General features: G+C 52.8%; 8 protein-coding genes across 8 annotated transcripts; 3 read left to right on the top strand and 5 right to left on the bottom strand.

Annotated features, from left to right (window-relative positions):
• Positions 1 to 1,451: 1,451 nt before the first annotated feature.
• DBP9 (ATP-dependent RNA helicase DBP9) lies at positions 1,452 to 3,551 on the bottom strand (the record flags this gene model as incomplete). The annotated part of the gene is made up of 5 exons (XM_014691986.1): positions 1,452 to 1,734; positions 1,794 to 2,178; positions 2,256 to 2,644; positions 2,710 to 3,197; positions 3,258 to 3,551. The coding sequence occupies 5 exons, from the start codon at positions 3,549 to 3,551 to the stop codon at positions 1,452 to 1,454; spliced, it is 1,839 nt and encodes a 612-aa protein (XP_014547472.1).
• A 1,749-nt stretch (positions 3,552 to 5,300) lies between these two features.
• G6M90_00g041250 (uncharacterized protein) lies at positions 5,301 to 6,309 on the bottom strand (the record flags this gene model as incomplete). The annotated part of the gene is made up of 6 exons (XM_014691985.2): positions 5,301 to 5,329; positions 5,399 to 5,432; positions 5,492 to 5,575; positions 5,632 to 5,664; positions 5,729 to 5,776; positions 5,833 to 6,309. The coding sequence occupies 6 exons, from the start codon at positions 6,307 to 6,309 to the stop codon at positions 5,301 to 5,303; spliced, it is 705 nt and encodes a 234-aa protein (XP_014547471.2).
• A 6,698-nt stretch (positions 6,310 to 13,007) lies between these two features.
• G6M90_00g041240 (uncharacterized protein) lies at positions 13,008 to 14,041 on the top strand (the record flags this gene model as incomplete). The annotated part of the gene is made up of 2 exons (XM_014691984.2): positions 13,008 to 13,145; positions 13,229 to 14,041. 2 exons carry the CDS (start codon positions 13,008 to 13,010, stop codon positions 14,039 to 14,041), a joined length of 951 nt encoding a protein of 316 aa, XP_014547470.2.
• Positions 14,042 to 15,174: 1,133 nt separating this feature from the next.
• Positions 15,175 to 17,283, top strand: G6M90_00g041230 (uncharacterized protein; the record flags this gene model as incomplete). The annotated part of the gene is made up of 5 exons (XM_014691983.1): positions 15,175 to 15,333; positions 15,384 to 15,481; positions 15,532 to 15,539; positions 15,593 to 15,700; positions 15,827 to 17,283. 5 exons carry the CDS (start codon positions 15,175 to 15,177, stop codon positions 17,281 to 17,283), a joined length of 1,830 nt encoding a protein of 609 aa, XP_014547469.1.
• Positions 17,284 to 17,684: 401 nt separating this feature from the next.
• Positions 17,685 to 20,506, bottom strand: vsp-1 (Sorting nexin mvp1; the record flags this gene model as incomplete). The annotated part of the gene is made up of 4 exons (XM_014691982.1): positions 17,685 to 17,894; positions 17,997 to 18,590; positions 18,674 to 19,656; positions 19,984 to 20,506. 4 exons carry the CDS (start codon positions 20,504 to 20,506, stop codon positions 17,685 to 17,687), a joined length of 2,310 nt encoding a protein of 769 aa, XP_014547468.1.
• Positions 20,507 to 21,409: 903 nt separating this feature from the next.
• Positions 21,410 to 22,375, bottom strand: MRPL10 (mitochondrial 54S ribosomal protein uL15m; the record flags this gene model as incomplete). Its single annotated transcript, XM_014691981.1, has 2 exons — positions 21,410 to 21,980; positions 22,056 to 22,375. The coding sequence occupies 2 exons, from the start codon at positions 22,373 to 22,375 to the stop codon at positions 21,410 to 21,412; spliced, it is 891 nt and encodes a 296-aa protein (XP_014547467.1).
• Positions 22,376 to 23,355: 980 nt separating this feature from the next.
• On the bottom strand, positions 23,356 to 25,116 carry omh4 (O-glycoside alpha-1,2-mannosyltransferase 4; the record flags this gene model as incomplete). Its single annotated transcript, XM_014691980.1, has 5 exons — positions 23,356 to 23,694; positions 23,761 to 24,160; positions 24,216 to 24,302; positions 24,362 to 24,760; positions 24,830 to 25,116. The coding sequence occupies 5 exons, from the start codon at positions 25,114 to 25,116 to the stop codon at positions 23,356 to 23,358; spliced, it is 1,512 nt and encodes a 503-aa protein (XP_014547466.1).
• Positions 25,117 to 26,250: 1,134 nt separating this feature from the next.
• Positions 26,251 to 26,757, top strand: G6M90_00g041190 (uncharacterized protein; the record flags this gene model as incomplete). The annotated part of the gene is made up of 1 exon (XM_014691979.1): positions 26,251 to 26,757. The coding sequence occupies one exon, from the start codon at positions 26,251 to 26,253 to the stop codon at positions 26,755 to 26,757; it is 507 nt and encodes a 168-aa protein (XP_014547465.1).
• Positions 26,758 to 27,058: the final 301 nt, after the last annotated feature.

The raw sequence follows: 27,058 nt of genomic DNA, 5'->3' as shown, positions 1-27,058 counted from the left end.
TCCAGCGGGTCGATGGTTCGTGCCTGTAGCGGCTGTTCGGCAACGCGTTCGAGCCTAGTACTACATGTACCAACATTGAACCAGAATCCGCCTAACGTCGACATCTGCACTCTGGAAGTGGCTCAAGTACCGCAATACCTCATAGGTCCGGTGCACTCGGGGCCTGCTTGAGCCGCCGCTGTGTTCAACGTGGGAAATCCCAGCACTTGAGATTTGTGCAACCCGACCTGTATTCTATCACTCGCACAATCTCGATAGAAACATGGAAAAGGAACAAACCTTTTTGTTTTGACGTCGGCAGCCTGCATACTACGATGCAGGGACCTGCCCAATAGTACCGCCCTGCGTTTTTTCTCTCTCTTTTTTTTAGTCTTTTGTGGCGTCTGGCACACGCATCGCCCAACGGAACCAAGCAGCTGTCACAGCTCAACAGATTATCCGCCGGTCGGGTAGAAATACTAGCTACCGATTTGGATGCATTGGAGGAGGAGCCAGGCAAGATATCCAAGACGGGCTCCCTTCTTTGATGCAACGAGTGACGGTCGGCAGCGCATCACCTCGTATTCCTCCTGTTAAGATGACTTGTCTATCAAGAGTGCTCACGATGCTAACCAACGAGAAAAACGGTGGCTGCAATAGGCTCTAAAATAGCGGGGCCGACGCACGGCACAGGGGGGCGAGTGGGGAGGAGATGTGCCCAGGTACTCCGTACTGGTACCTTGATACTCGCCGCGCGCTGGGTGCAAAAATGAGTAGATAAATAGATTTAAGCAGAAATCCGTCCATGCATAGATTCTGTGTGTGAAACTTTAATGTTTTCCCAGCAAATTAGAAGTCTCAAAGTTGTGTCTTTATTCGCTCGTCACCCATCATGTCTGCTCAGTACTTGGTATACACATGTACATTCAAACCTCTCTTGTCCACCAAGCTAAGATGCTAGCAGTACAATGTGGGGCCGGCTTCGTTCCCAATTTCAAAGGCTCAAAGGCCTTACCATCCCTGGCATGGCCCAGATGCGCCGCAAACTGGTTCAACGATGTCACGCCGGCGGGGGAAAAAATACGAACTGGAGCAATGATCAGGTACTACTATTTTATTATGCTGCTGTCTGTCATTGGCATGCAAATTACTCCAGAAGGTGTAGAGGCTCGTTGATTCTACTCCGTACCTATCCGACTGTACATATTGCCTTTGTACATAGGTCGGTAAATGTACTATTCTATGACAGACGTGAATATTGCAACATTTTTCAGTACTCCGTACTTCATCAATGAGAGTGGCGCGCTATCAACGGCAACTCGGCACCATTCACTAGACACAATTGGCGCCGGCAATTTAAAACCCAGAAGACGCCGTGGTTGATGGACGCTGGCTACTCCAACGTGCTCCGTGACTGCTCCCTACCTAGATCACCTACCGCATGCTCGTCAAGTCCCAAGCCGTACCTTGCATCACTTCGTCTTTCGCCTTGCCTTGAAAGTCTTGAGAGGATCGCCTTTTCTAGCACCAACCCTGGACCCGCCCCGTTTCGTGCCTTTGCCTTTTCGATGGCCACGTGGGCCGCCAGGCTTTCTCAACGGCACAAAACCAATGTCATTTTCTGTAAGGTCCTTCTTGCCATCCTTCGGTAACAGGTAGTCTGGAATGTGCTTCAAATGAGCTTGCTGTCTTGCAGTTCTCAATTCACCGTCATGACGGAGGTGGTTGATTTCAGACGGGTTCTCTTCAAAGTATCTGCATTCATATTAGAGCCGGGCATCGCGGCACCTCACTGGAGTACATGGGGATCTCACCTCTTTAGTTTTTCGCTCTTCATTAGCTCCTGGCGTAATTCCCGGGTTCGCGCCTCGCGAACTGCCACCTTGGTAACAGCACGCAGAGCATCGTTCATGCGATATCGGAAGGCCTCCACTTGCTTGGTGTTGAAATTGTAGGGCTTGATTTCCTTGCCCTTCTTGGCCTGTTGCCTCGTGATTCTCGCCAGAACCTTTTCATCATTCTCTGCACTTTGAATCGATGTAGGCATGTGTTTCCGGAACTGCTCCTTGGGAATAACAAATGACAACGCCATGCCAGCCTTGCCAGCCCGTGCGGTTCGCCCAATACGGTGGGTGTATGACGAAGCGGATGTTGGGAGATCAAAGTTGATGACAGCGGCCACATTCTTAAAATCAATACCTGCGCGTCATGTTGGTGAGTATGGATCCGAATAATGGTGGCGGTGAATGCATTCGTCGGGGTTATTCAAAACATACCTCGAGAGACACCGTATTCCTTGTCTCGTTTGGATGCCTTGCGCTTCTTCTTGGGTCGTCGTTCTTCCTTCTCCGCGTCAGAATCCTCTTCCTGTTCGCCTTCATTGTTTTCTTCCTCGTCGGCTTTTTCTTCATTCCCAAGAACCTCCTTCTCGTCTGAAGCGATAATGATGTCATAAACGTTGCGGTTGAATTCTTCCACGACGTGGATTCTTGAGTTTACAGGTAATTCTGAGTTTAGAATACAGCTCCTGATGCCAAACTGCTCAAAAAAGAGTTTCAATCGGTAGCATCGGTCGATGTCGCCGACAAATATTATACATTTGCCCTTGACTAGCTGGAGCTTAAAAATGATGTAGGCCAAGAGGAATTTCTCGTCCTCGGCACATCTGTCAATATCAACTGGTTAGCGATGGTGACTTATTTTCAGGATGTCTAGAAAATGTAGACCTACTTTGTGACCAACTGCGTTATCCCCTCGCCTTCAGCATCGGGCTCTTCGAGGTCGAGCAGAGTTGGAGCGTTGTCGCGGTAAAAAATTTTCTTGAGCGACTCGATTTCCGCTGTAAGTGTGGCGCTCATCATGATAGTCTGTATTCCCTTGGGTATTGACCAAGACAGGTTCTCCAGGTCCTCGTCATATCCATATGATAGTAGCAGATCAGCCTCGTCCAATACAAGGTGGGTAAGTTTGTCGAGGGAGAGAGAGGACTGGTTTGATTTCACATTGTACCAGGCTCGTGCGGGGGTAGATATGACAATGTCGGGATTCGTAGACAGTAGAGACCTCTGTACGGCGTCGGACAGTTTATCCGTCAACTTGACAGCGCGAACATCTTTGGCACAAAACGAGGAGAATTGTTCGATCACTTTGAAGACTTGGTCGGCCAGTTCTCGAGTTGGTACCAATATCAATGCGGACGTCTCAGCAACAGTTTCGGCCTAGGGCTGTGTTACAAGGAGATCAAGCGACAAGATGGCAATCACGCCAGGACAACATACGGTTTTCTTCTTGAGGATGGCAGTCAAGACTGGAAGAACATAAGCCGCAGTCTTTCCTGAGCCAGTCTTGGACTTGCAAAGAACATCTTTTCCATTGAGCGCTAGCGGTATGGCTTTGCGTTGAACAAGAGTAGGCTTGAGGAAGGCCTGTTCGGCAACCGCCTGGACAAGACGAGGGTCCAATCCAAGATCGGCAAATGTGAGCTCTTGGTCCCCTGCTGACTCCGATTTCGTGCGTTTTTGGCTTTCAGGTTCCGGCGACGGAACACCATTCTGATCAAGCTTACGCTTCATGGTTGCGTGCGTATTGGGATAGTGATTCTAGAGGCCGGAGGGTGCTGAGTTGCTACGGCGAGTTTGCTCCAGAGATCGTTATCAGATATCGCTGAAAAAAAAAATTGGCCTCCCGCAGAGTGGGTCGCACAGTGACATGATTGATCAACTTGACATCAGCAAATACGCCTACCCTATACCTCGTCTTACCGTCCTGCAGTTCCTCTCTGTGTATTGCGGGAGTGACTTGAGATGATTGGGTTTCTGCTAGGTTTCCTTCTGGAGCTACTGGAGTAGTAATGTTTTATGTGACGGGTTAAGCAATGATTTCTTGTGCTGCACGTTTGCACAGGGTTGGCTAACCAATACCTCAATTGAATACGTAGGACCAGGCGTATAGCTATCATGCCGAAGGCTCGTCTCTAGTCCCCGCAACCCTAATGGAGTGCGAAAGTTACGTGACGGCATAAAAACCGCCGGTGGGTAGACTCTCAAGCATTGTTCGACGCCTCAGGCAGAGCAACCCCCCTCCTGCCAGGCATGCCGGCCCAAAGACCTGCAATAACGCACATGCTATCGAAACTCTGCAACTCAGTTAGAAGCTTCAGGAGTGGATCGCTTCCCGCTTCCCGCTTGCCGCGTCGAGTAACTGGTACCTCGTCACGGACGGTCCTACGAGGTTTCATGTACCCCTTGCTGTGGGGCCCGGGATCGCGGCAAGATGCATGGCGTGGTTGTAACTTGTAGGAGTACTTCGATAACAAGTCACCACCAGCTGGATATAGATCTACACTTGCATGGCCGCAGGGCGAGCAAGTAGCTTGCGGATGACTTCTCACCGACATGAAATTATCCTTCACGTAACCGTGCCAGTGTGAAAATAACTGCATAGGGGTATAACTAAGGAAGTTGGTTCTAGTTTTCCGGATAGAAAGTTCGAAGATGGTATCCTCGCAAAATATCCAGGATGGCTGTCAAGCCCCGCAAAGGATTTGCCTCGTCCATCATGCTTCTTATCCTCTGGAATAAAAATAAAGCTACCATCGACTTGATACGTTTTTCCCCATCAACCCCCTTGTCGCCAATAGACAAGCACAACACACACGTGCCCGTCGCTTCAAGTTGCTACGAACTCAAACCTGAATCTTCCCACACAAGGCGGCCGCCATTAATCGAAACCCGACTTATATCCCAGCACCAAGGCCGCCAGACTGTGAAGCCCATTCTCTGCCACCGCGTTCTCCTACTCCAAGCGAAAGCAGAATCCCACCCGAAAGCCTTGACCAATTCCAGACTCAACTCGAAAACATACAACAAGCATCTAGGTACAGAAGCAGCATACCAATATTGAGCAACACGACCACAACAAAGGAGAGCGAACAATGTGAACACCCAAGAGATACACAGGAAATAAAAACCCCACTTCAAACAAGACATGCGCGATGCATCTCTTGGTCGTATTTGTCCTGCCCATTCCCACCCCGGTCATCATCGCAACGGTTTCATGTTGCAGCTGCACAGATCATTCATGTACAGTGTGTCAGAATACACACTGCCACTGCCTCCTGACGGCCCCTTGGCAGATTAATCGCGAATTAGAGACTCGCGAGAGTCCAGTATCGTATACCGCTTGGCGTTGCAAAACGATTGTTCGACCAAAATACACGGAGAAAGAAAAACACCATAGCTAGCCGCTAGAAAGAAGGTTGCCCAGATTTGATCAAGCAAGCACTGTATAAATTGACACGGCGAGAGGGGAAAGGAGGGTCACTACCTGCCCTTGCCGTTTGCGAACAGATCTGCGACAGCATTAGATTGGCTGCGACACTACAGACAGCCATAACAAGAAACTGTGATCCATCACTTACCAGGGAAGTGCTCTTTGGCATATTGTTCACATGCCTAATTCAATCTGTTAGCAAGGCGGCGCTGGGGTCATGTATCGAGTCGGTATGTCGTACCTTTGCCGGCTTGCCGACCTTTTGGCCAATCACTTTCCACTTGTTGTTTTCGTATTCCTTGATTGCGTTCAACAAGGCCTGGCTCTGTTTGCTTCGGTTATTACATGCGACATATATACTGGGACCATATGCAAACGTACTTCATCTTCTGCAAACTCGGCATAGTGCATATCCTGGTTAAAGCATTAATACAAAAACATGCCCTCGATTTTCCCATTGGGCCAGGGAGAAACAAACCTTGTACCAATGCTTCTTGACTGAACCTTCTGTTCTGGTGGGAAATGTCTATTTGTAACAATGATGAGCTTCGATTGCTCCGTCACAAGGCCAGAGTGACATACCTTGGCAATTTCTGCCCAACTGTTACCCGAGTCTCGCATTTGTTTGAGCCGCAGTTCTTCTTGCGGCGTCCATGGGGTATTAGTACGGCTTTTTTTGGCCGGAGGCGGCTGAACAGGCGTCGTCTTGGCATCTTCTGTTGCAGCCTGTGGCTGCAATGTCGAGGGAGCAGTCTGAGGAGTGGGAGGAGTGGGAGCCGGAGGTTGAACTTGGCTTCCAGCTCCAGCAACAGGAGCAGCAGGCGTTACAGTAGCCGGCGATGGGGCAGTATTTGGAGCAGGTCGCTTTCGCTGGCGACTTTGTGCTGGCGTGGGAGTCGCGGCCTGCTGTTGGGCAGCTGAGGCATTTGGAGGTTGAGGGACATTCATCGGCGGCTGGACCGGAGTAGGGTGATGCTGCTGCTGCTGCTGCTGGGGAGTTATTCCCGACTGGGGAGTTCCGTACGGGAATTCCATGCGCTGCTCGGTTCGGCGTGCCATATCGGGTTGGTAGGGGTGATTGCTGTTTGCACATAGTGGTCAGCAATTTTATTGCTGGGCAAAGCGCTACCATCGAGGTGGCATATCAACAACATTTTCCATCCATCCTACCCAAACAGGACGAGGGGAGGGATTAGGAGAATGAGGGTCGAGAAAGCCGCCCCCAAAAAAGGACGGCATGGGCGCAGCGTCACGACATTTGCTATAACACTCATGTCATGTTTGACGACGACAGCGAGCGTCGCGGCTTCACGGGCGAGGCCAGAGGCAAAAGCGACCCGACCACTAGACGCGGGCACCAAGCAAGGAAGAACAAATCTTCAAGGCCAAGGCCAGTGGGATGGCTGATGCAAATGACAGTGACCGTGGTAGTCAAAGTTTGGAGGTACCTGGGACAAAGGGACAAAAGGGACAAAAGACTTTGCTGTCGGTACTTACTGCATGTCGTTGGGGGGATGGGTGGAGTTGGCGTAAACATACTCCGGCACAGGGCCGACCTGCCACTGCTGCATGATCTGGATGCGACAGGAACAAATATCGTCAGCGTCAATTCTGGACAAGAGGTAGCGAGAATAAAAGGACCAGAGAAGGGCGAAGGCGAGCGCAGGCAGGACAAGTTCTTTGTTTGCGAGAGGTGGCCAGCCATCTGGCAACGGGCATGGGTCCAGCTGCAGCGACGCGGCTGGTGTAGCCCAGCTTTGGAGAGGCTGTCGACGCGCTCGACCACGGTAGGCGGCATTGAGACGAGAGACGGGGCAAAGCCAAGCTGACACCGCTGACGGGGCGCGATGCTCCCTGCAAAAGGACCGTCGAGTGCGCGCAAGGTAGACAAGGCATGTAGCGGGAAAAAAAAGAAGACAAGAAACTCATGCAAGACTTACGGGCGATGTACGTATTGTCCAGCTAGAAAGGCTGGTTCGAGAGCCCTCGGTGTACTGCAAGAGACTTCTCCTGACCAGATCGCGTAGCAAGCTCCTCGTGTGAAGCAAGTCAAAGTCACACAGGTGGTCCGAGGCTCGGGTCTGGGTGGTAAGGGCAGGGCCACGGGTTTGCGTAATACAAGTTTCTGCGCCTCGAGAAGCTGGGCAGGCAAAGGTAATTGACGGATCCGGGCGTCGGCCGTCTGGAGGAATTCAGTGGTGGAGGCTGGTGAGTGGCCTGATGGTGTGGGCGACGTGATAAAGTGGGCTCCAGTGCTTGGGTGCGTGTGAGAGGTGTGAAGCAGAGTGTGATGAGTTGAGTGGTGAGTGGTGAGTGGTGAGTGAAAAGCGTGCTTTTGCGTTGCGCGTGCGTCGTGTGCGTGTCGTGTGCGTGGGAAGCCAAGCTTGATGGCCAGCCGTCGGCGCAATCTGCAAGGTCAGCGACAGAATTCTTTTTTCGTGTAGCCAGAAAGCCTAGCCAAGAGCATTATTGATGTATAAGGGCAGCATAGGGGCGCCGGCGTCCGAGGCGGCGACGGTGCCAAAGGGGCCTTGGTGAGCTGACGGGGCGACAGATGGGCCCGTGGGTGGCAATGCTGGCGTTGGTTGCCGAAGACAAGAGTTGCGCTGCGCAGAGCCCAGGCGCAGGTGGGCGACGCGGTTGAGGACAGCGTCGGCACGACAGGACTCGGCAGGACACGACTCCGGTCGACGAGTGCTTTTCCTCTTCCCCCTTTGCGCAACCTTACCTTGGTGTTGAGAGCAGCCGATCAGAGCTGGACGAGATATCTCGAATTGATCCCGACAGTGGACCCCAGTGACTGTAGACAGCGACAGCGACAGGCCAGGTTGCCGGCGGGAGTGAGGACAGGACGAAGAGGAGAGTACCTCGAGCCCAAGTAACTCCTTGGTTGGGGCTTCTGGGGAGGTGGTCGATGTTTTGGACTGGCTGGCCGGTGCTTTTTGGTGGAAGGGGAGGAACATCCAAAGGCGAGAGGAAACCTTGGGGCCCATCGGCACGACTTGAAGGCTGGGAGGGCGTGTGCGAGAGCCGATGCGGGAGTCACTGTGTGCTTCCGGCAAGCCGACTGTGCAGACAGCGCATTCGTCGCTGCGTCGCTGCGTGCGAAAGCCGTCTGCGAAACCGTTGTTCAATGTGGGATGCCATGCCTCACAGAGTGAGCCAATCAAAGGCGGCCCTCCCACGAAAACACCCCGGGGTGTCCTCGCCTGCGCCAGACTTGGCCACGAACTAGTGATTTCGCACCGCACTAAGGGAGTACCAATACACTGACTTAGACTAGAGGACAAATTCTCCATTTGTGCAAAGGATGAAGTGGCAGATGCCCTGGTTGGTGCACATCTTCATGGTTTTTACTTGCCATGCATCCAGAAAGAGACGAATTAGTGTTGACAATATCGAATGAAACCGTTTCAATCGGAATAGAAGACATATTTAGCTAGGTACCTAGTAGGTAGGCAGGGAACATGCCTTGATGCAGAGTTTTCGTTGCCGACTCTCAGACTGTCATGTTCCGTCTGATGTTGGGGCCTGACCTTAAGAATCACGCCTGCCTGAGGCGTCAAGGCGTCAATATTATCGGGGGCGACGAAACTGCTCGCGTCCACAAAAAAAAAAAAAAAGGAAAAAAAAAGAGGAAAAAAAGGGAAAAAGTAAACAACACCTGTGGCCCCAGGGACGATGTTCAATGGCCTCAATGCTCCCACCAAGGCGGCTCTTCACGATTAGCCTTTCGTCGGGAACTAATCCGATTCTGCTTCGATCCAAGTACAGTACACCGCAGGCTTTCATGCTTCGCGTGCCCTTGTACCAGCTACATGCAACGCCCGAGGGCCCAAGTGATCTCTAGATGCGTGGGAGCCACATCCGCAATCTCTATTACGCTTCCCCAACAAGCTCCACCTCGTGCATCAGCCGCGAGCTGGCGGCCTAGACCGGGATGGCTACTTCTGGAGTACATGGCTCTCGAGTTCCTACCACGGCGTGCATGGGCATCAGTGTGAGCCATTCTATACCAGGCAAAATATTCCGATGCGTGTAGGGATCAACTCAGATTTCGATGTGGACTGGCCCGTCGTGGCGTGGGCAATTTTCCAAGTTACCATCGGGTTGTTTCTTCTCCACACAGGCTCTGCCTCTCTGATAGCCAACTACGAAATTCCTATCGTCTCTATCAGGGACTGCCGAAGACATATAATAGTAAGCTACCTGTCAGCCTCACGGGATGAGACTGGCAGCTACTCAATATCCCCCCAGCCAGTTGGGTATTGAGCGTGGGAGATTGATGCACTACCGGCGATTTGATTTCCTCCCAGATCAACGGTCCGACGTACGGATACATTTCAACACACCCAGCTTGCTAATTATCCGGCATTCGGCGGCCTTTGTGGTGTGATGGTATCCCACCCCATTACATATGGGCACGATGCCTATGATATTCATCATTGTCCCCGTTTCCATCACGGCCAATGGCTGCGAACGAGCCAGACAATCACATTCCATTCCCAGAGTGTCGTTGTGTAAACTGTGAAGACAGCGCGAGAGCAGAATGAATCGTGGCACTAAAACAGGACAGGGCATCCGTCGTATCGGGACGTCGCCGTGATCAACGGGCGAGAGTCATCCAGTGCGGATCAACATGGAGGAACAGAGAATTGACCGATGGCAAACTGTCCTGTGTTTAATGCAGAAGACATCAGCCAGCGACGGTAAAGTGGCAGCGCTAGTCGGACATTTATGCTCCATTCAGCCAGCGAAACCAAATGGCCATCATCATGCGCGGATCTTGAAACAGGCCGGGTTCCATCATCTAGCAGAGCTTTCGTCCTCAGATATCAGAACTCAAGTTTTGCCCCAAATGCCGCAAATCCGTTTGTTGGCTCTTGAGGAACTCCGAAGCTTTGGCGCCAATGATTAGTGAGTTATAGCTGACTTGCCAGGCACAATGCGTGTCATCGTCAAGCATGTGCCAACGTATAAGAGCACACACTATTATATTAGGGCGCGAGGATGTGAGTAATGAAGTCACTCCCCTAATCGAATCATCCTGCCTGCTTCAGTAGTCAATTCCATATCCAGCCATTGCCGACAGTCTGTTCGTACATGCTCTGAGGCGGAGAAAGCGCACAAGTCAGATGACGGAAAATGACCCTTTCGTCACCGCACTTTCCATAACACCCGGTTTCAGTTGTTCTGTCAACTTATGGCAAGGGTTCCCGGTGTCTTGTTACAGGTGACATCGAAATCCTCGCAACATCTACCCGTCGGAGTCATGTGTCAACCTCCAAGGATTCGTGCGTCGGAAAAAAACAACCACCACCATCAAAAGCAAACAAAAGCACGGAAGTTATGTGCTCATTATTGGGATGAAAAAAAAAAAAAGGTAAACACAATAAGGTTGTTTTCAAGAAGAAAGTCCGAGTTTCACCAAGTTTTACGATAGCGCCGTTGTGTTGAACTCTTTACAACCTGCGTCAATACTGAGACCGACTTGAGATTACAACTCTACATTAGCGAGTTTCAAGGGATCCCCGAACCAGCCCCGCCGTCGCTGGGTTCCAAGGATGCGTGCGCTATGAGCGCTTAGCTACGCCACAAATGGTTCCCAGGATGCTTGTGGCCAGTCCTGTCTCTCGGAAGAAGGGTGCGATAAATTGCCCAGACCAGACGATCAGAAACACAGGATAGTCGAAAACTTATTATAGCTTTCTTCAACGTGTGTACTACGACGAACGTACCATGCCTTGTACATACAACGAAACCCTTGCGCGCGGTTCTGGGCATGAAGGCACTAATCATCTGGCAGGGAGCGGCTCACGATGCAATACAACCCTGCGGCAGCCCCATTCAATTTCTCACTCTCTCCCGTTTGTACGACCTCTTACTCTCCATGGCACCGGCTACTAAACCATTACCTGAGTATTCCACATTGCATGTACAATGTTCGGCTTCCATGACCTGACAATTGCGCCCTGGCTGCCGTACGACTGACGAAATCGGCCAGGACACCCTGCAACCGGGGGCAGTGTACGGAGTATGGGCATAAGAAACGGCATCTACGTTTCAATGGGGCGACTTCAAACCAAACGCCGCGGCGGAGGTCTCGCATTATTCTGGCGAAACTCCTGAACTGCCACAATGGAGACCAATGCAGGAACGCGGGCAGGGTTGTGTGTGGCTCGGCGGCTGAAGACTGACGAGGGGCCAACCAGACCAGGGGTGTGGGTTAATACGTAGTTGGTTGCTGCTCAAAGTCTACCTTGTATCAAACAGGTTTTTGCTCGCCTGTCACACGATGTCTTCTGCTATGGATAGTTCAGATGCCAAGCTGAATCTCTGTGCGTTGCAGCCCGTCGTAACCTGTCACTTCGAGCCCTTCTGACCTCTCTCTCCATGACGAACAGGCTGGCGTTTCTGCCATGACTTGCCACAGTGTCTGCGTTGCGGAGCCTGCATAAGGCATGTATCCTCTCTGCCTGAATAAGATGACGTCGATGTCAACACAGCCTTGATGCTGGAAAAGTTGCTCTGCTTTGCATTATTTTCGAACAGACGGAGGGGACACATTGCATGAAGAGGACAGAAATACTCACAACTGAGCAAGGGGCATAGGATTCAACCCGTATACAACATGTGCAATACAGTCAGTATACGACAGAACTGGGCTCACGAGGTTACTTGACGTCACGAACGCTCGTGCTGGGTGGGCATAGTGGAAATGGAAACATGAACCATGTTTTACCGAGTGCAGGTGTCGATAATCCAAAGAGAGCCTCACTACAGCCTTCTCATAATAATACAACAATACAAGACGGGTTCTGAGTAGTGGCAGCTCCATCCTTGCGTCAAGTTTTTGTGGCGACGAGCTGATCCCCACAGGCTCTTTTCAGGTTGACGAGTCGCCAAGAGGGACTTCATGTTGTTGTGAGGATCAGGTCGAACCCTTATGCTTACATGCTCGAATCTGTCACAGGGTGGATGACCGAACTGAGATGTAACAGGGCTAGATCTCAAGAGTGACAGGGTCCCTGGTCAAGACTGTCCCAGACTCGGAACGTCACCGTCAAGTTGTTTCGTAGGACGAGGGCACGACAGACCCGTTGGGCCGGGGCCGTACCATTGATTAACATGCCTTCTCCCGTACTTCTGTAGTTCCTGGTCTCTTCTTTTCCGGTTCGTCTTTGAAGTTATATTTCGTCTTCTACCAGAACGTTGAAGGGCTCTGGTTTCGCGAATCGCGGGTCTTCCAGTCGTTTCTTCTTTCTCTTCTCTCTTCTCTTCCGCTATTCGCAGCCGGCGATTTACTTTCCTTAATCACCCAACTGGCTCAGCTGCTGCCACTCCTTTTTGACTGTATTCGACATAAAAATCTTTGTTGACTTTATATATCTACACAACTCTTTTTTTCATTTCACCCGCTTTCGTCGAGTCATCATTGTCTGGACAGACAAATATTTGGTTGGAACTTTCGACTTTGCATAGTTGCGACAAGCTAGTTACAAGGCTGGGCTTTGGAAGTTATCTCTCAACTTTTTTTTTCAACAAACCAAAACAAACGACCTTGAAAGGCCTGGTTTGCCATCTCGGTTGACAACAACGGACGGACACGGGTCTCGCTCATCAGCCCGCGATACCCAAGGAAACAGGGTTAACCTATCGGACAGACTTGGCAAGGACGTGTCGACAAACAGACAACACGTCATCTTCTAACCTCTCACACACAAAGAACAAGGCTGCAGCTGCAAGAGTTAAGCATCATGTCCAGAACACAAGTGGTACAAGTTCAGTCTGTGTACACGCCCATCAAAGACGCCATGCAACGACACGAGAATGGTGTTACGAAGAATAGGAAGGCACCACTTACTGGTAGTGGTAGAGCATGGAGGGAAGACGAAGTAATTACAATGACCATGTGGCTTTACGCAGAAAATCACGAAACCCAAGTGTGCTGACCCGTTGTTTGCTTTCTGTCGTATAGGAAGCCTACCTTCTCCAGACGCGACTGCAGAAGATGCCATACAAACATATCGCAGCGCACCTGAACAAGACCGAGCTCGCCTGTCGCCTGCATTACCACCAGCTGTCCCATGGCAGCACTCGACGCAAGCGAACTGCGTCGTGCTCATCCGGCTCCTCGGACCCTTCCCCCAACCAGCCAGCAGCATACTCGAGTCCTGTCTATCGTGGCGAGACCCGTTCACTCTCTCCATCGGTGGCGGCGACCAGCTATCTCCCAAAGCCGCTCAACAGTGACATGCAGCTGTCCCGCATCATGTCCGTGGAGAGATCACCGCGCCTGCCCGCCATCCTGCCCAAGCCAGAAGGCGTGGCATACTCCCAAGGTGGTGAAGTTGTGCCTCGTCATCCGATGGTGACTCCCGAGCAACACCACGAGCCCCTGCCGCCAGTCGTCGGCATGCACCACCACGGCAGCCCGGCCTATCAGTCCCCTGTTCCGCCTCTTCGGCTCGACACCGGTCGTCTGTCTCCCCCGTCCACGTCAGTACACACACCTGCTCACGTGGACCTCGGGCGACTCCGTTCGATCTACGAGACGCACAAGAGCGCCTTCTGGGCGGTTATAGCCGACGAGTACGGAATGAATGCATCCCCAGTTGCTCTGGAGCAGGCCTGGAAAACAGGAGCTTGCTGCCAGTATAGCGAGAGCAACCCAATTACACCGATTGCCAGTCCGGACAAGGACCGTAGGACAGGATACCGGATGACGGGCCAAGACAAGACGAGGATATCGTCCATCTTGGACGACGACAATGAGCAAAGACTCCGTTAACCAGCACATGATTGAAGGGTTTACGTGTTATGAAACACGGAGCTAAAGGCGTCGAGCGGCGTTGACGGTAAACGGAGTGATGATGAATGGGATGATGATGGGAACATTTATTGGGAATTGGGTCACAAAGGGCATGTTGTTTTTTTGTACCATTGGTTTTTTTTTTCATATTTCGTTTTTGGTATCTTTTTTTTTGATGGCACCGGGATAAAGGGAAATAATGCATCACGGGAACAAAAAGACGGCAGAAGTGCACAGTATTTTGATAGGAGTCGGATTTGCGTTTTTAGCAATACACGTCAAGCTGCGTCTTTTTTTTTTCAATTGCCGCGATTAAAGGTTGCAGTTTGCTCGTTGTGAATCAGGGTATTATGATGCGAATGACCAATAGGAGCCTGGTGAATAATGAAGGGGCCTTGACGACAATCAAACTGGGACCAATGAGGCGTGTAGATGTGCACCATGACGATTTTCCCTTCAAATGCCGATGCTTTGTACTGCTGCGAATGGCTCGGCGCAACATGGCCCGAAAGCGGCAACGGCAACAGCATTAGACGTAGATGGCTTTTCTAATGCAAGCGCAGCGATTTGACGGAACATCTCGTACAACATGTGGCTAGTGGAGCAAGCACAGCATGACTGGCTGCATGGCACGACATGGCACTTTGGGGACGGGATTCTATTTGTCCCATTCGAAGCTGTGCAATGCGTGTACGGAGTACTCCGTACTACATGACTACTATTTGCACAGAGGCAAGAGCAGATCCGCACAATGTGGGGGAAAGCACCGTGGCAACATGGCAGGTGGGCGCGGACGCGGACGTGCATTGCATATTGCAGGTGCGTGGGGAAGGAGCCGTCGATGCCATCATGGCCGTCTCTTGTCTCTGTCTGGCCCCTCCTCCCGCGGCCTATCCGCCCGTCCGCCCAAGCTTGCCTTGCCAGTGCTTGCATCACCACCCCAATGGCGGCGGGCTTTGGCTCCGGCTATCGGCCTTCTGTCCGCGTCTCTCAACCTCTCCATGTCCTAGAGCCGTCGCACGATTCTCCCCAGAATCTCCTTCAAATCCATCTCGTTACTCTCCTTTGATCAAACATCACGGAGCATTCACCCCATCCCCCTTTGGACAAACATGGCTGACACTGGAGGCGAATCCAACATACCCGCCATCCCGGGCCATGATCCCAAATCCTCAGCCGATTACATCCAGTTCAAGTGCCTCCCGCCCGGGGGGCCGCTGAACAGGTGGTCTACCACCTTGACGAGGGAGCATGACTTTCCAGGAGCCCAGGTATGTAATTGCAGGACACACGCAGACATGTTGGCTGACTTTGCCTCGAGGCCATGCTGTACGGCGCTGGTGTTCCCGATGAAAAGACCATGAAGAATGCGCCCCAGGTCGGCATTGCGAGTGTTTGGTGGGAGGGCAATCCATGCAAGTGAGTCTGTCGTCCTCATCCTTCTTGGTCTCTTTAACTGATTGTCATAGTACGCATTGTAAGTCTCGGCAACATTGTGTGCGTATCAGGCAGAGGCTCACACTGCTTTAGTGCTTGAATTTGGAAAAATCGTCAAGAATGCCGTCGAAAGAGAGGGCATGCTCGGCTGGCAATTCAACACGGTAGGCGTATCTGATGCCATTACCATGGGCGGAGACGGTATGTCACAATCATCTTTTGACCAATAGTCGAGCCCAGCGGCGGCAGACAATATATATGGGTTGAAGAAGAAACACCTCCCTTCATCATCATCAATAAACTAACAGGCAAACAAACAAAACCAAGGCATGAGATTCTCTCTTCAAACCAGAGAACTTATAGCCGACTCCATCGAGTCCGTGACATCAGCCCAGCACCACGATGCCAACATCTCCATCCCGGGCTGCGACAAGAACATGCCCGGCGTAGTCATGGCCGCAGCTCGCCACAACAGACCGTTCATCATGATATACGGGGGAACCATTCGCAAGGGCCACTCCACCCTGCTCGAGCGCAACGTCAACATCAGCACCTGCTACGAAGCATCCGGAGCCTATGCCTACGGCCGCCTGCAGGCCAAGACGGACGCCGGCCAGCCCGGCCGACAGAGTACAGACGTCATGTCTGATATCGAAAAACACGCCTGTCCCGGCGCCGGCGCCTGCGGCGGCATGTACACGGCCAACACCATGGCCACTGCCATTGAAGCCATGGGCCTCACGCTCCCCGGCTCGTCATCATACCCGGCCCTGTCTCCCGAGAAGAGCCGCGAGTGCGAACGAGCGGGCCAAGTCATCAAGACCACCATGGAGAAGGACATTCGCCCCCGTGACCTGCTCACTCGCGCCGCCTTCGAAAACGCCCTTGTGCTCACCATGATCCTGGGCGGCTCAACCAACGGCGTGCTGCACTTCCTCGCCATGGCCAACACGGCCGGCGTCCCTCTCACCATTGACGACGTTCAACGCGCAAGCGACCGCACTCCGTTCCTGGCCGACCTCGCCCCCAGCGGCAAGTACCTCATGGAAGACCTCTACCAGGTCGGCGGCACGCCGTCCGTCCTGAAAATGCTCATCGCCAAGAAGCTCATCGACGGGTCCGTCATGACCGTCACCGGCAGGACCCTCGCCGAGAACGTGTCCGACTGGCCGTCCCTCGACCCCGGCCAGCAAATCATCCGGCCCCTCGAAGATCCCATCAAATCCAGCGGCCACATCCGCATACTGCGAGGCAACATGGCCCCCGGGGGGGCCGTCGCCAAAATCACCGGCAAGGAAGGTCTCTTGTTCACGGGCAAAGCCAGAGTATACGACTGCGAGCGTGACCTGAACACGGCGCTGTCGAGGGGCGAGATCAAGCGCCAAGACGGCAACCTGGTCCTCATTGTGCGCTACGAAGGACCCAAAGGCGGCCCCGGCATGCCAGAACAACTACGCGCCAGCGCGGCCATCATGGGCGCCGGCCTGAACAACGTGGCTCTCGTCACCGACGGCCGGTACAGCGGCGCTTCCCACGGGTTCATTGTGGGCCACGTCGTCCCCGAAGCCGCCGTCGGAGGACCCATCGCGCTGGTCAAGGACGGCGACGAAGTCACCATTGATGCGGTCAGGAACCGCATCGACGCAGCAGTGTCGGACGAGGAAATGGCTCTCAGAAAAGCTTCGTGGAGGGCACCCTCTCCGCGAGTCACGAGGGGCGTGTTGGCGAAATACGCCAGGCTCGTAGGCGATGCTAGTCACGGTGCTGTGACGGACGGATGGTGAATGGAAGTAGTAGTGCTAAAATGGAATCAAGGCAACACAAGAAAATATCAATTTCAATGACAGAAAAAAGAAAAAAAAAACACTAGAAAACGGTACATGATTAAGCATGGCTTCATTACATATGTAGTTGTTGCATGCCAGTCAACATTCGCTATCTGTAACAAGGTGTGAACAAGAAAAGGTGCAACAAAAGACGAGGAGGGGGTATCGTGTGTGCTCCGGCTGTGTGTCCATCCTCCGTTCCACGTCGCCCTCAATCTAAAGGTCTCTCATACAAGTACAATAGTGATGTCGTGTTCTTTCCCTGCGAGGACTACAAAGAGCGCAGCACCTGATGCGGGGAGCAAACGCACAAAACTACATAGGACGGCGGGCATGTAAAAACGGCAAGGAGAAAAATGTCACTCCCCAAGGGGCATGCCCTCCAGCTCATCCAGCAGACGACGCCAGTTGTCGGCCAGCATCTCGGCGTACTTGACTCGCTCGCCCGCCCAGTCCTGGTTCCAGCGGCTGACGTGGTACTGCGTCGACTGGAACGTGACGAGCTCGTCGCGGATGCACTCCTTGACGAAAATGGACCGGTTGTGTTGCTGAACAATCGATTCCTTGTCCTGGGTTTTTGAAAGCCGTATTAATTGAAACTTGCTCCATTGCATGTTTGACCACAAAAAAAAAAAAAACCACAGAAAGAGGGAGGGAATAGAGTTACGAACCTTGATTATCGCCTCGGCTACCTTTTCAATCTCACCGGGCTTGACTATGCCCTCTGGCTTTGCGCGCAGGCCGGCCAGCTTGGTCTCGTTGGCCTGTATCCTTCTCTCCAGGTACGGGATGTTGTCCCTGTCGAGCTTCTCTCGGCGGTCAAACAGCTCGCGCACACTGACGAGAGAGTCTCTCTGGCGCTTGAGGTCCTCGAGGACGCCCTCGTCCCAGCCGCGGCTCTCGTCTTCCAGCAGCGTCTGGCAAGTCCGGAGGTGCTTGCTCATGGCGACCAGTCCGTCATTGAGCAACGGGATTTCGTTGGTGTCTGTGGCATAGGTGTCTGCGGATGTTTCCGTCAGCGACGTGAGCGACATGGCGACACGGGCGTGGTCCGCGGCCACGCCTTCGGTTCTCTTGACGAGCCGGTCCATAATGTTGCACACGTTGATGTACAGCTCAGCAGAGCGGCGGACACCGGATCTCGTACGGCTGAATAGCTCCTCCAGAGTGGGTGGGAGGGAGTCTTCGAGGCCCGGTGGCAAGGCACGGTCAGTGAACTCGTCCTGTACAGAGATGGTGGCTTGCTTCCGCCACACAGCAAGCTCCTACAATCCCAGGTTAGACCCATGAAAGACGGAGAACTCCTGGTTAAAAAAAAGGGAAGGGAAGAAAGGGTGGTTCCACATACCGTAGGGACAGTGAGGAACATAATCACAAGCTGTTCCTGGCCCAGAACTGGATGTCGAACGAGGGCATTCAAGAACCTAGCCAACCCTCGCCGCCGTTTTTCTATAAAGGCGCCGTCATTGGATAGATGATTGCCGTTCACAGCAACTCTCTTGGGCGGCAACAGAGGCAATATTCTGAAAGGATACCGCTTGTGTAGGCAGTCTAGTAGCCAAACAAAATCGCTATACCGGCGGATAACCTTGCTTCCTCGACGCTGACTGGCAACCTCGTAGTTGTGGTGCTGGAACAGAAACACGCCCTCCTTGCCGGGCATTAGAGTGACAATAATATTCTCCTCGACACTAGAACCCGTCCGGCCGCTGGTGGCTCGACCCACGCTCGTAGGAGGTTCACGCGCGGGAGAGCGGTCAACGGCGCCTCCGTCCCCTCCAAAAGGATGTGCCGTGTTGGATGGGTTTGGCGTGATGTTGTGCGAGCCATCGGCGAAGCCTCCACCACCGCTCGAGGCATTGGAGCTACCATAGAAGCCCCATGCAGCTTGGCCCTGGACGGCGTCATTTCCTGATCTGCTACCATGTACCGAAGAGGATATTGGCTCTGCGGAGACATATTGACTCAAGGTCTGGTCCCCGATGTTTGTGGACGGTGACGAGCGGAAGCTGGATTGACCGTTGGCGATTGCATGGCTGCTGTTGCCATTGAGCTTGGAGTGATCGTGGCCCTTGTGAACCTCGGGAGTGTTCCATGGGTCGTCCTCGGGATCATCCATAGCTGGACGAAGGGCTTTGGGCTGTGGTGGTGTATGTACCTGCACCGATGCCCGACTCTGTCGACTGGCTTCACCCTCTTGATGCTGCGCTGCGTCGACCTCGACGTGGCCTAGGCTCTCGTTGGGCGTCTGCGGCGGCTTCGCGGCGAGCTCGGCGACAGGTGGTAGTACTGGCTCGGCGGTGAGGCCGGGGAGCTTGGGATGTGGCAGGTCTGCGTAGAAGGGAAAATATAATTAATTAGCTGCGTTGCCCCCACCGACGTGACAGGGTCAGGTCGAATTGACGTGATGACGACTTGTCGGTCGAGTGAGTAGCCAATCAGTCCATCAACGACCCATTTTGTACCAAGGTATGCGACGTGATGAACAATATTGACTAGACACTCGAAAAAATATAGCAAAGTGTAAAAAAAAAGGGAGTCAAAGGAATTATTCATGGCAACGAGCAAGTTGCTTACGCTTCCGTCTGGCAAGTGCACATACGCAGCTGTGTGGGAAGCCAGGCACCACCGGAATCACAATCAAAGGCAAACACTTACGTCGTCGTCTCTCATCCACACTATCCAGACTGATAATATCCCCTTCCTGAGCCAAGCCCACCAAGGCGAGCAGCACGTTGAACTCGTTCCGCCCAAGCGACACGTCGGAGCCGTCGCCCGGTGCGACAAGGGACATGATGCGCGTCTGGGCCTCGGGGCCAAGGCGAGCATTGGCAAACAAGTCGGCAATGCCGGCAGCCGTTGCACGGCCGGAGGAACCATGCTCGCGGACAATGGCATCAAACACCGTGATGTAGCTGTCGGGAACATCCGACGCGGGCAGCAGGTTCCGTACCATGTCGGCGCGAGTCTGTTGCCTCCGCGGCGTGGGCATGTCCCATGGCGAGGAATCGTCGCCGCCGGCATTGCCATCGTCGAACAGACTGCTGGAGGAAATCTTGTGTGAGGGCGTCTCGTCGAACAGCCCGCCGCCGCGGCCGCCGCGTCGCGACCTTGGTGTTTGACGGCTCGGAGTCGATGGCTCGTTATGCTCCTCGGTGGGGGAGGTTCCGAAGAGAGACATGGTGACAGTGAAGCCCGGTGCCTACTTAAACTCGAGTAAAGCAAGTGATTGTCTGTAGCAGAGACCGAGCAGCCGTACAGAGGGGAATGAAGGCTGCGGTAGCGCGTACGAGGGCGAGTGAGATGCGAGGGCGGCGCGAGGTTGCGAGGACGGTTGCGGAGGGCCTTGTCGTCAATGATTCGTAAGAGACGTCTGGTGGAAAAGAGAGCTTGGTTGAAGGTCAGGCAACTGAGCCGGGAACGTATGTAGCTTGGCCGGCGGGCGCACCTAAGGTCTCGCAGCTGTGGCCGGTAGAAGAACAGGACAGAAAAGCAAAGGCAAACACATACGGCTATGCAATGATATGATACGACGCAATTGGGAGGAACAACGATTGGCGCGTGGAGTCTCGATGACATCTGCAGCCAGAAACCGCTCAGCGAAACTCGTCGGCGCCTCCGTCAGCACCTCGACAGCTTGGGGGCCGCTTCAACCAAGTACTACACTTACATAAGTATGTACCTCTAGGTACCTAAAGTAGTATCGACTACCTAGGTACCTAGGTACTTAGTAGTTGGATCAAGCGCTAAGCCGCCAGCACGGCGTCAACAGTGGGCCTGACGCCTGACGCAACACTGAAGGGCGCGAGTTTGCCTTTAAGTACTACGTACCAGAGTACTTGGCAGTACATAATTGAGTGCCGATGCTTGACCTCTCTTTCTCACTCTTGGGCCCATCACCCACGATGAGCAGCTGCGTGGACTGCGACCATTCCAACGCATTAGCAACGGAAATCGTCTCCATCATTATACCAGTGAGACCTTGCCTTCTAGTATTTCCTCTTAGTATATATACAATGTCAATTAAGTACAAGTCACTTCATAATAGTAGTACAAAGGCCCCGCTGCCAAATCCACCGTCCATCTACCACAAGGTCTCTTCCGTTGCCTTCTTCTCCGCCTTGGCTGCGCTCTTGATCTTACGCTCCCCAGGCACCTTGAAGTATAAACTGGGCGATTGTCCAGCAGTCAGCTGGTAACTCAGATATCCTCTGTGTGCTGGGTCTCGGTAGTACTCGATATCGCGACGGCTGGTCGGGTCGGGCAGTCTATACCGGAACGGCGCGTTCCTGGCCTCTGCGAGCACAGTATCGACATGCTCCTTGCCCACGGGGAGGGGCATATCCGTGTTGACGGATTCGCCTCGCAGCAGTCGCTGAATCGCCAATTTTGTGTAGTACCTCGTCGTGACTTTTCCGCCCGCCGCCTCAACGGCGGCAATCGCGCCAGCCGAGGCCCGCGAAACCATGACATCGATGGGCTGTTTGAGGCATTCGGACCCGCGGGAGAGAATCTTGACGCCGTCCTTGACGCTGCCCACCAGTTTGCTCTGGATGAGCTCCTTGGGCGTGATCTGCTTCGTAGCATCGAGTCGGCCCTGGTTAATCCATTCCTGAATCTGATCGAGGTTTACCTCGGACATTTTGGGCGCCCGCCTAAAGCGAGCAACAGCCTCGTGTCAGCTCTGTACTCTCTGCTTTTTCACATTGTCCGGTGGAGCGTTTCCTTACAGATTCGTAAAGCCCATCCGTCCATGCTTCACAACCAACGGCGTTTGGCCACCCTGAAACCAGGCGTTCACTTTGCCGTGCTGCTTTTGGCCCTTGTGACCTCGTCCGGATGTCTTGCCGTGGCCAGACGAAGGCCCTCGACCTACTCGCTTCTTGATGTGGACGGCACCCTTGTTGTTGGCGAGACTGCCGAGGATGGATGCATTGCGAGTTTGCTGAATCGTTAGGCCCGCCAAGCAGGCAGTCAGATAGCCCACGGGTGCAGGAGACGTGGTTCTGCAGCAGATTGAACTGCTGGACGGTAACAGTCGAGGAGGCATGGCTGTGCAATTGAGTTGATGAGAAGCAGTTGATGGGCGGCTACTATTTGCTCCTGGTTTTTTTTTGGCTCGTTCCAGAGCGGCAGAGATCTTTTTGGCGCTCAAGAGCTCCACACCACGATTGTGTATACAACGTTATGTGGCCTGAGGCTTGCACAGTCCAGATTTCGACCCCAGAGGATGACAGGGGTCCCCATTTCCCCTAGTCCCCAAGAGCTGTCTTAAGATTTGGTACATAAATAGATTGAACAAACAACTGAAAAATCCCATCATAGGACAGCCATGCTGCGCCTTCGCTACCTGCTTAGGTAGGTATGCATATGTGAGAACCGTGGCCTGCCGCCTCGGAGCCTCTCAACACAATATGTATGTACCTCCAAGAATTAAGCCTAGTTTATCTCTTATTTGCTTCACTCAATTGCACGTCGACTCGAAACGCAATTATTAGGGGAAAAAAAAAACCGTTCGCTAGTCCGACATGTCCAAAAAAAGTACCACGTCCCATATCTGTAGAACACAACACCTGTCTCGCTCTTGTAAAGTACAAATGCATATCCCACCTCTAAGAATTGGCGACCAAATATAAATCCTGTTGCCTGAGCACCTATTAAACCTGACGTAAAACAAAATGCTTGTAGCATCTCCTCCTAATCGTTAGGTGAGATATGCGCGCCGATGCTTCCTCCCCGCTGTGAATATGGAGCAAAACGCCGCCTCTTCTTTTCGCCATCCTATGATTTCGTTGTTTAAGCGTGTCGTTATCGACTTTCTTCCCCGCTGTCGATGTCACTGGGCGAAATTAACAGGGCTTGCAAAAGTGAGCGGATTGCTCTGCAAGTTGCCACATGCTGTCGTCTCATGCTCACCAGTCTAAGACAGCACAAAGAAAAAAAAAGGACCGCTGTTGGCATGATCAATGCGTCCGACAGGCGAACTTTCCCAGAGCCAATATGCAATGACTTGACCTTTCCGTCTCCAATTTAAGGAGCCCAGCCGCCAGCAACATCTACCCATTCAGCGAGGCAGGAGCCTTCCTTGCCCTCCACATCAACAATATCAGTGTCGCAACGACATCGACACCCGACGCCGTTTTCTTTGACTTCATCCCAGTCCTCCCAGTACTTGTCCTCTTCTATCCGTTTCTTTTCGTCAAGCGTTGTCATTTCTAAATATGGTGTGCGAGGAAGCTGTCGTGACGGAGCATTGGCAGGACAGTGTTGAATAGTAGTATGCCTGTAGCCGATATCACGGAAGTAATGGATATCTTTGACGCCCAGCAAGGCACCCGCGGCAAGCGAATGGATAGGGGCGTCACCCCACTGAAATGAAGTTAGCGTCTGACAGACGAACTGTCATGCTCAAGGACAAGAACCCCAATGACTTACCCTTTCCATCCAGAAACCACCACTGCGGTCCATCATATCGAAGAAGTCGTTGTATTCCTTGCTTCTGAACCAGCTAAGCTTTGCAATTTCGAAGTTGGACCAGAAGTGACACATGTTGTATTTCTCGCTTTCCATCGATTCGGGGTCAATCTTTGGGGGAGCATTATTGGCAGGGTCGTTCTTCAAAATTTCATCGGGAAGCTGTTCCTTCTTTTTCTCTTCCTCGGCTGGATCCCTGGGCTCGACAAACATTTCCCAAAGGCCTTGAGACGTCAAATTATTCAGCCGCTTATAAGCCGAAGCATAGCGGAAGATGTTGGGAACAGTTTCGCGAAGTTCTTTCACAGCAATTGTAAAGCCGTATGTCTTGTTGTTCTCAATCATTTTCAAGAATGGGTCACTAATCCATGTTAATTATCATGGCGTAAGTAACGGCACCGCAGGAGCCAACTTACTATGTAATGTCGCAGAAGTAAGTAATCTCAGGCTCAACTCGCCAATACCATTCGTACTTCAGAAGAAGCGGGTGGTTGTAGAAAAAGCTGTTTTCCGTCATCAGTATTTTCAACATTTCGGTGATGCCAATGAGCAGGAAACATACCCCGAGTAGAACCGACACATGAAATGGTAGCTTTCCAGTCCACCATACATGACGGCAGCGTCTCCTTGTTTTGCGATGCCTTCTTTGGCGACTTTGTGGTCAACCCAATCGGGGAAACCCCACATGTCGGGACCAACTCTGCCAAACTCGACAGAGCCGGATGTGTGGTTGCGAACGGTCTCCTTGAAATGGTCATCGAATTCACCGTCGTTGAGGAAAACGTAAGGATAGTGGTACCATCGGTTGAAGTGGCGCTCCATAGATTTGAGCGATTGAATAACACCGTCCAGTTCCTTGTTTCTGGCCAGTACAACGAAGGTAGCGTTGGCACGAGGCTGGGAGGTATCAGGCTCTAAACAGCCAGTGACAAACACCTTGTCGTGCTTTTCGCTAATTTTCCTGTGAATAGATATGACGATTAGTGGCATGGACGACCACGATATTCGTGAACAACTGTTCGCAGCTTACCGAATCGCTGGAGGAGCGCCAGCAGGCATTAATATTCTCCCAGGAGAGCTGGGGTGTCGAACAAACAGCACCAAGATAAGGACGACAACAAGCAGAGGGAAAATCAGGACGACACCCAGAGGCACAGAAACAGTAGAGTTGCCCCGTAACCGCAATGGCCGGCGGAAAAACGCCAACCTTGATGCCAGCGTATTCTTCTTTGCTGTTCCTCTCTTCTCATCATGGGCCGGAAGCGGTAGGTTTTGTGTTGTAGGCACCATTCTCGAGGCTCTTCGAAACAAATCCATCTTGAAAGAGATGGCGCCGTATTGGCAGAAAGAATTAAAACGTATGAGCGTCTAGTATTGCAACAACGCCGCCAGTCGAAGTCGGATTGGCGAGTCCCTCGAGCAATGACTGAAGGGGTTGCCAAGGGTCGAATGAATGATTGGTCGTGTCAGGGGGTCGAAACCGAATCGTTAAAGAGGCAGATCCAGCAAAACGAAGTGATTAAGCATGGAGATATACACTGTTCGACGTTCACGCCTCTCTGTTCTACCCGTAGAGCGTGCAGCAAAACAAATCGTCCCGCGTCAAGAAACAAATTGAGTTTGAAATGGTGGTTGAACGAGTGACAGGGTGTCCCAGACCCCAGGCGAAACAGAAGGGATCAGAATCAATCGCCTCGCAGTGGCCCAACGCGTCAAGGGTCGGCGCAGCGGAGCGCAGTGCGGTGAGCAACGGCCGAGCTATAAACGGTCACGATGCGCACCAAGAGTAGTCAATGCACACTCTCGCGTCGCAAAAGTCGAGATGGAGGAATGGTCCGGTCCTCTGCGAAAAGAAGGACGTGTTGTCGAGAGAGATGGGACAGGAGAGATTGCCAGATTGATCGCTCCTGGCAATTTGGCTGCTGCGGCTAGAACTTGGCTGTTTCTGGAGGCGCCTCATTGGACGGGGCCGGGGCGAGCCTTTTTTTTGACCTCTGACCTGGAGTGCTTCGTGCTTTCGCCTCTCGCTCATGCCGGTCATTTGCAGCCAAGCCAGAGCCAAGCCAGAGAGCCACGCCAGCAGCCATGCCAGCCAGCAAGGAGTCCTCCAGTCATGTCACGTAGCATGCCCCTTGCCCAATCAGCAGCGACGCGGTGGAGTGGATACTGAGATGAACCCGTAGCTAAGCTTCCAGCAGGCCTTGCGCCCTGGATCATTTATAATTCCGCCCACCTTGGAACTTTGTTGATTGGCTTTGGCCTTGCATACCAAACGAGCGTCTGAGTGCCGTGTCTAAGAAACGACGACTTGCTTGTGTGAACGGTGAATGGGAGGTGAAACCGCGATGAACAAGCAGTTTTCTCTCGGAGACAGTGGCCTATTGCGCTTGTGAGACTAGCTGGAATTCAAACCTCACACGCACCACAGGGCATATAACAACACTAGACACCATGCCTGAGAAAATCACCTCCAAGAACCTTTCCTACCACTCTTCTCTGCCGCCGTTCCTGGCACGCCTTCATGCACAATCCGCAGGAGCCGCCGGTCCTGATCCCTTGTTAGCGGCGCAGAAGCGGTCAGCCAAGAAGAGGTCAGCCAGCGAAGAGGCGGAGGATGCGCCGTTGGTTGTCGACGAGCACGGGAACGCGGTGGACCTGCAAATCGAGAAGGACGGCACAGTCAAAGAGACTGAGACAAACAGTGATAAGGACGAAACCAGGGGCGCAGAATCGGATGAGAAGGCTGTGAGGAGGGATACTGATGCCGCGGCGTCGTCTATCGGGGCCCGAAAGCGCAAGGTCGGGAAAGTCATTGGCGAGCGTGCTAGTCATGGCTCAGGCAATGACGGCAAGGACAAACAGGACGACAAGCTCGGCGGTGCGGAAGCTCCTGGTGATAAGAAGGTCAAGAAGAAGGCCAAAAAGATTAAGCTAAGCTTTGACGAGGACGAAGGCTGAGCGGGAGGGGGGCCCTGGGATGCCCATTATTCAAATCATCGGCGAAAAGCAGACTCTCTTTTCAGGGTGTGGGAGATGACATGTGTGATGGCAGAAGCGACACCGGCACTACTCCATGTCGCTAATGGCTTGGTGAGAGATATCACATCACGCCGGCCAGGTATATGAGCAGATGCAAGGCGAGTACCGCCGAGTGACTCCTAAACAAGTCACACTGGTTTGGCCTCGAGCCGAAGTGTGTATCACCGCAAACAGACGCCGTCTGGCACGACCCCGCATCGATATCAGTACGAAGAGGGTG

Source organism: Metarhizium brunneum, chromosome 2, assembly GCF_013426205.1.
Source record: "Metarhizium brunneum chromosome 2, complete sequence".
NCBI classification, from domain to species: Eukaryota; Fungi; Ascomycota; class Sordariomycetes; order Hypocreales; family Clavicipitaceae; genus Metarhizium; species Metarhizium brunneum.
Note: the sequence above shows the minus strand (reverse complement) of the source record. Positions and strands in the feature narration are given on the sequence as shown.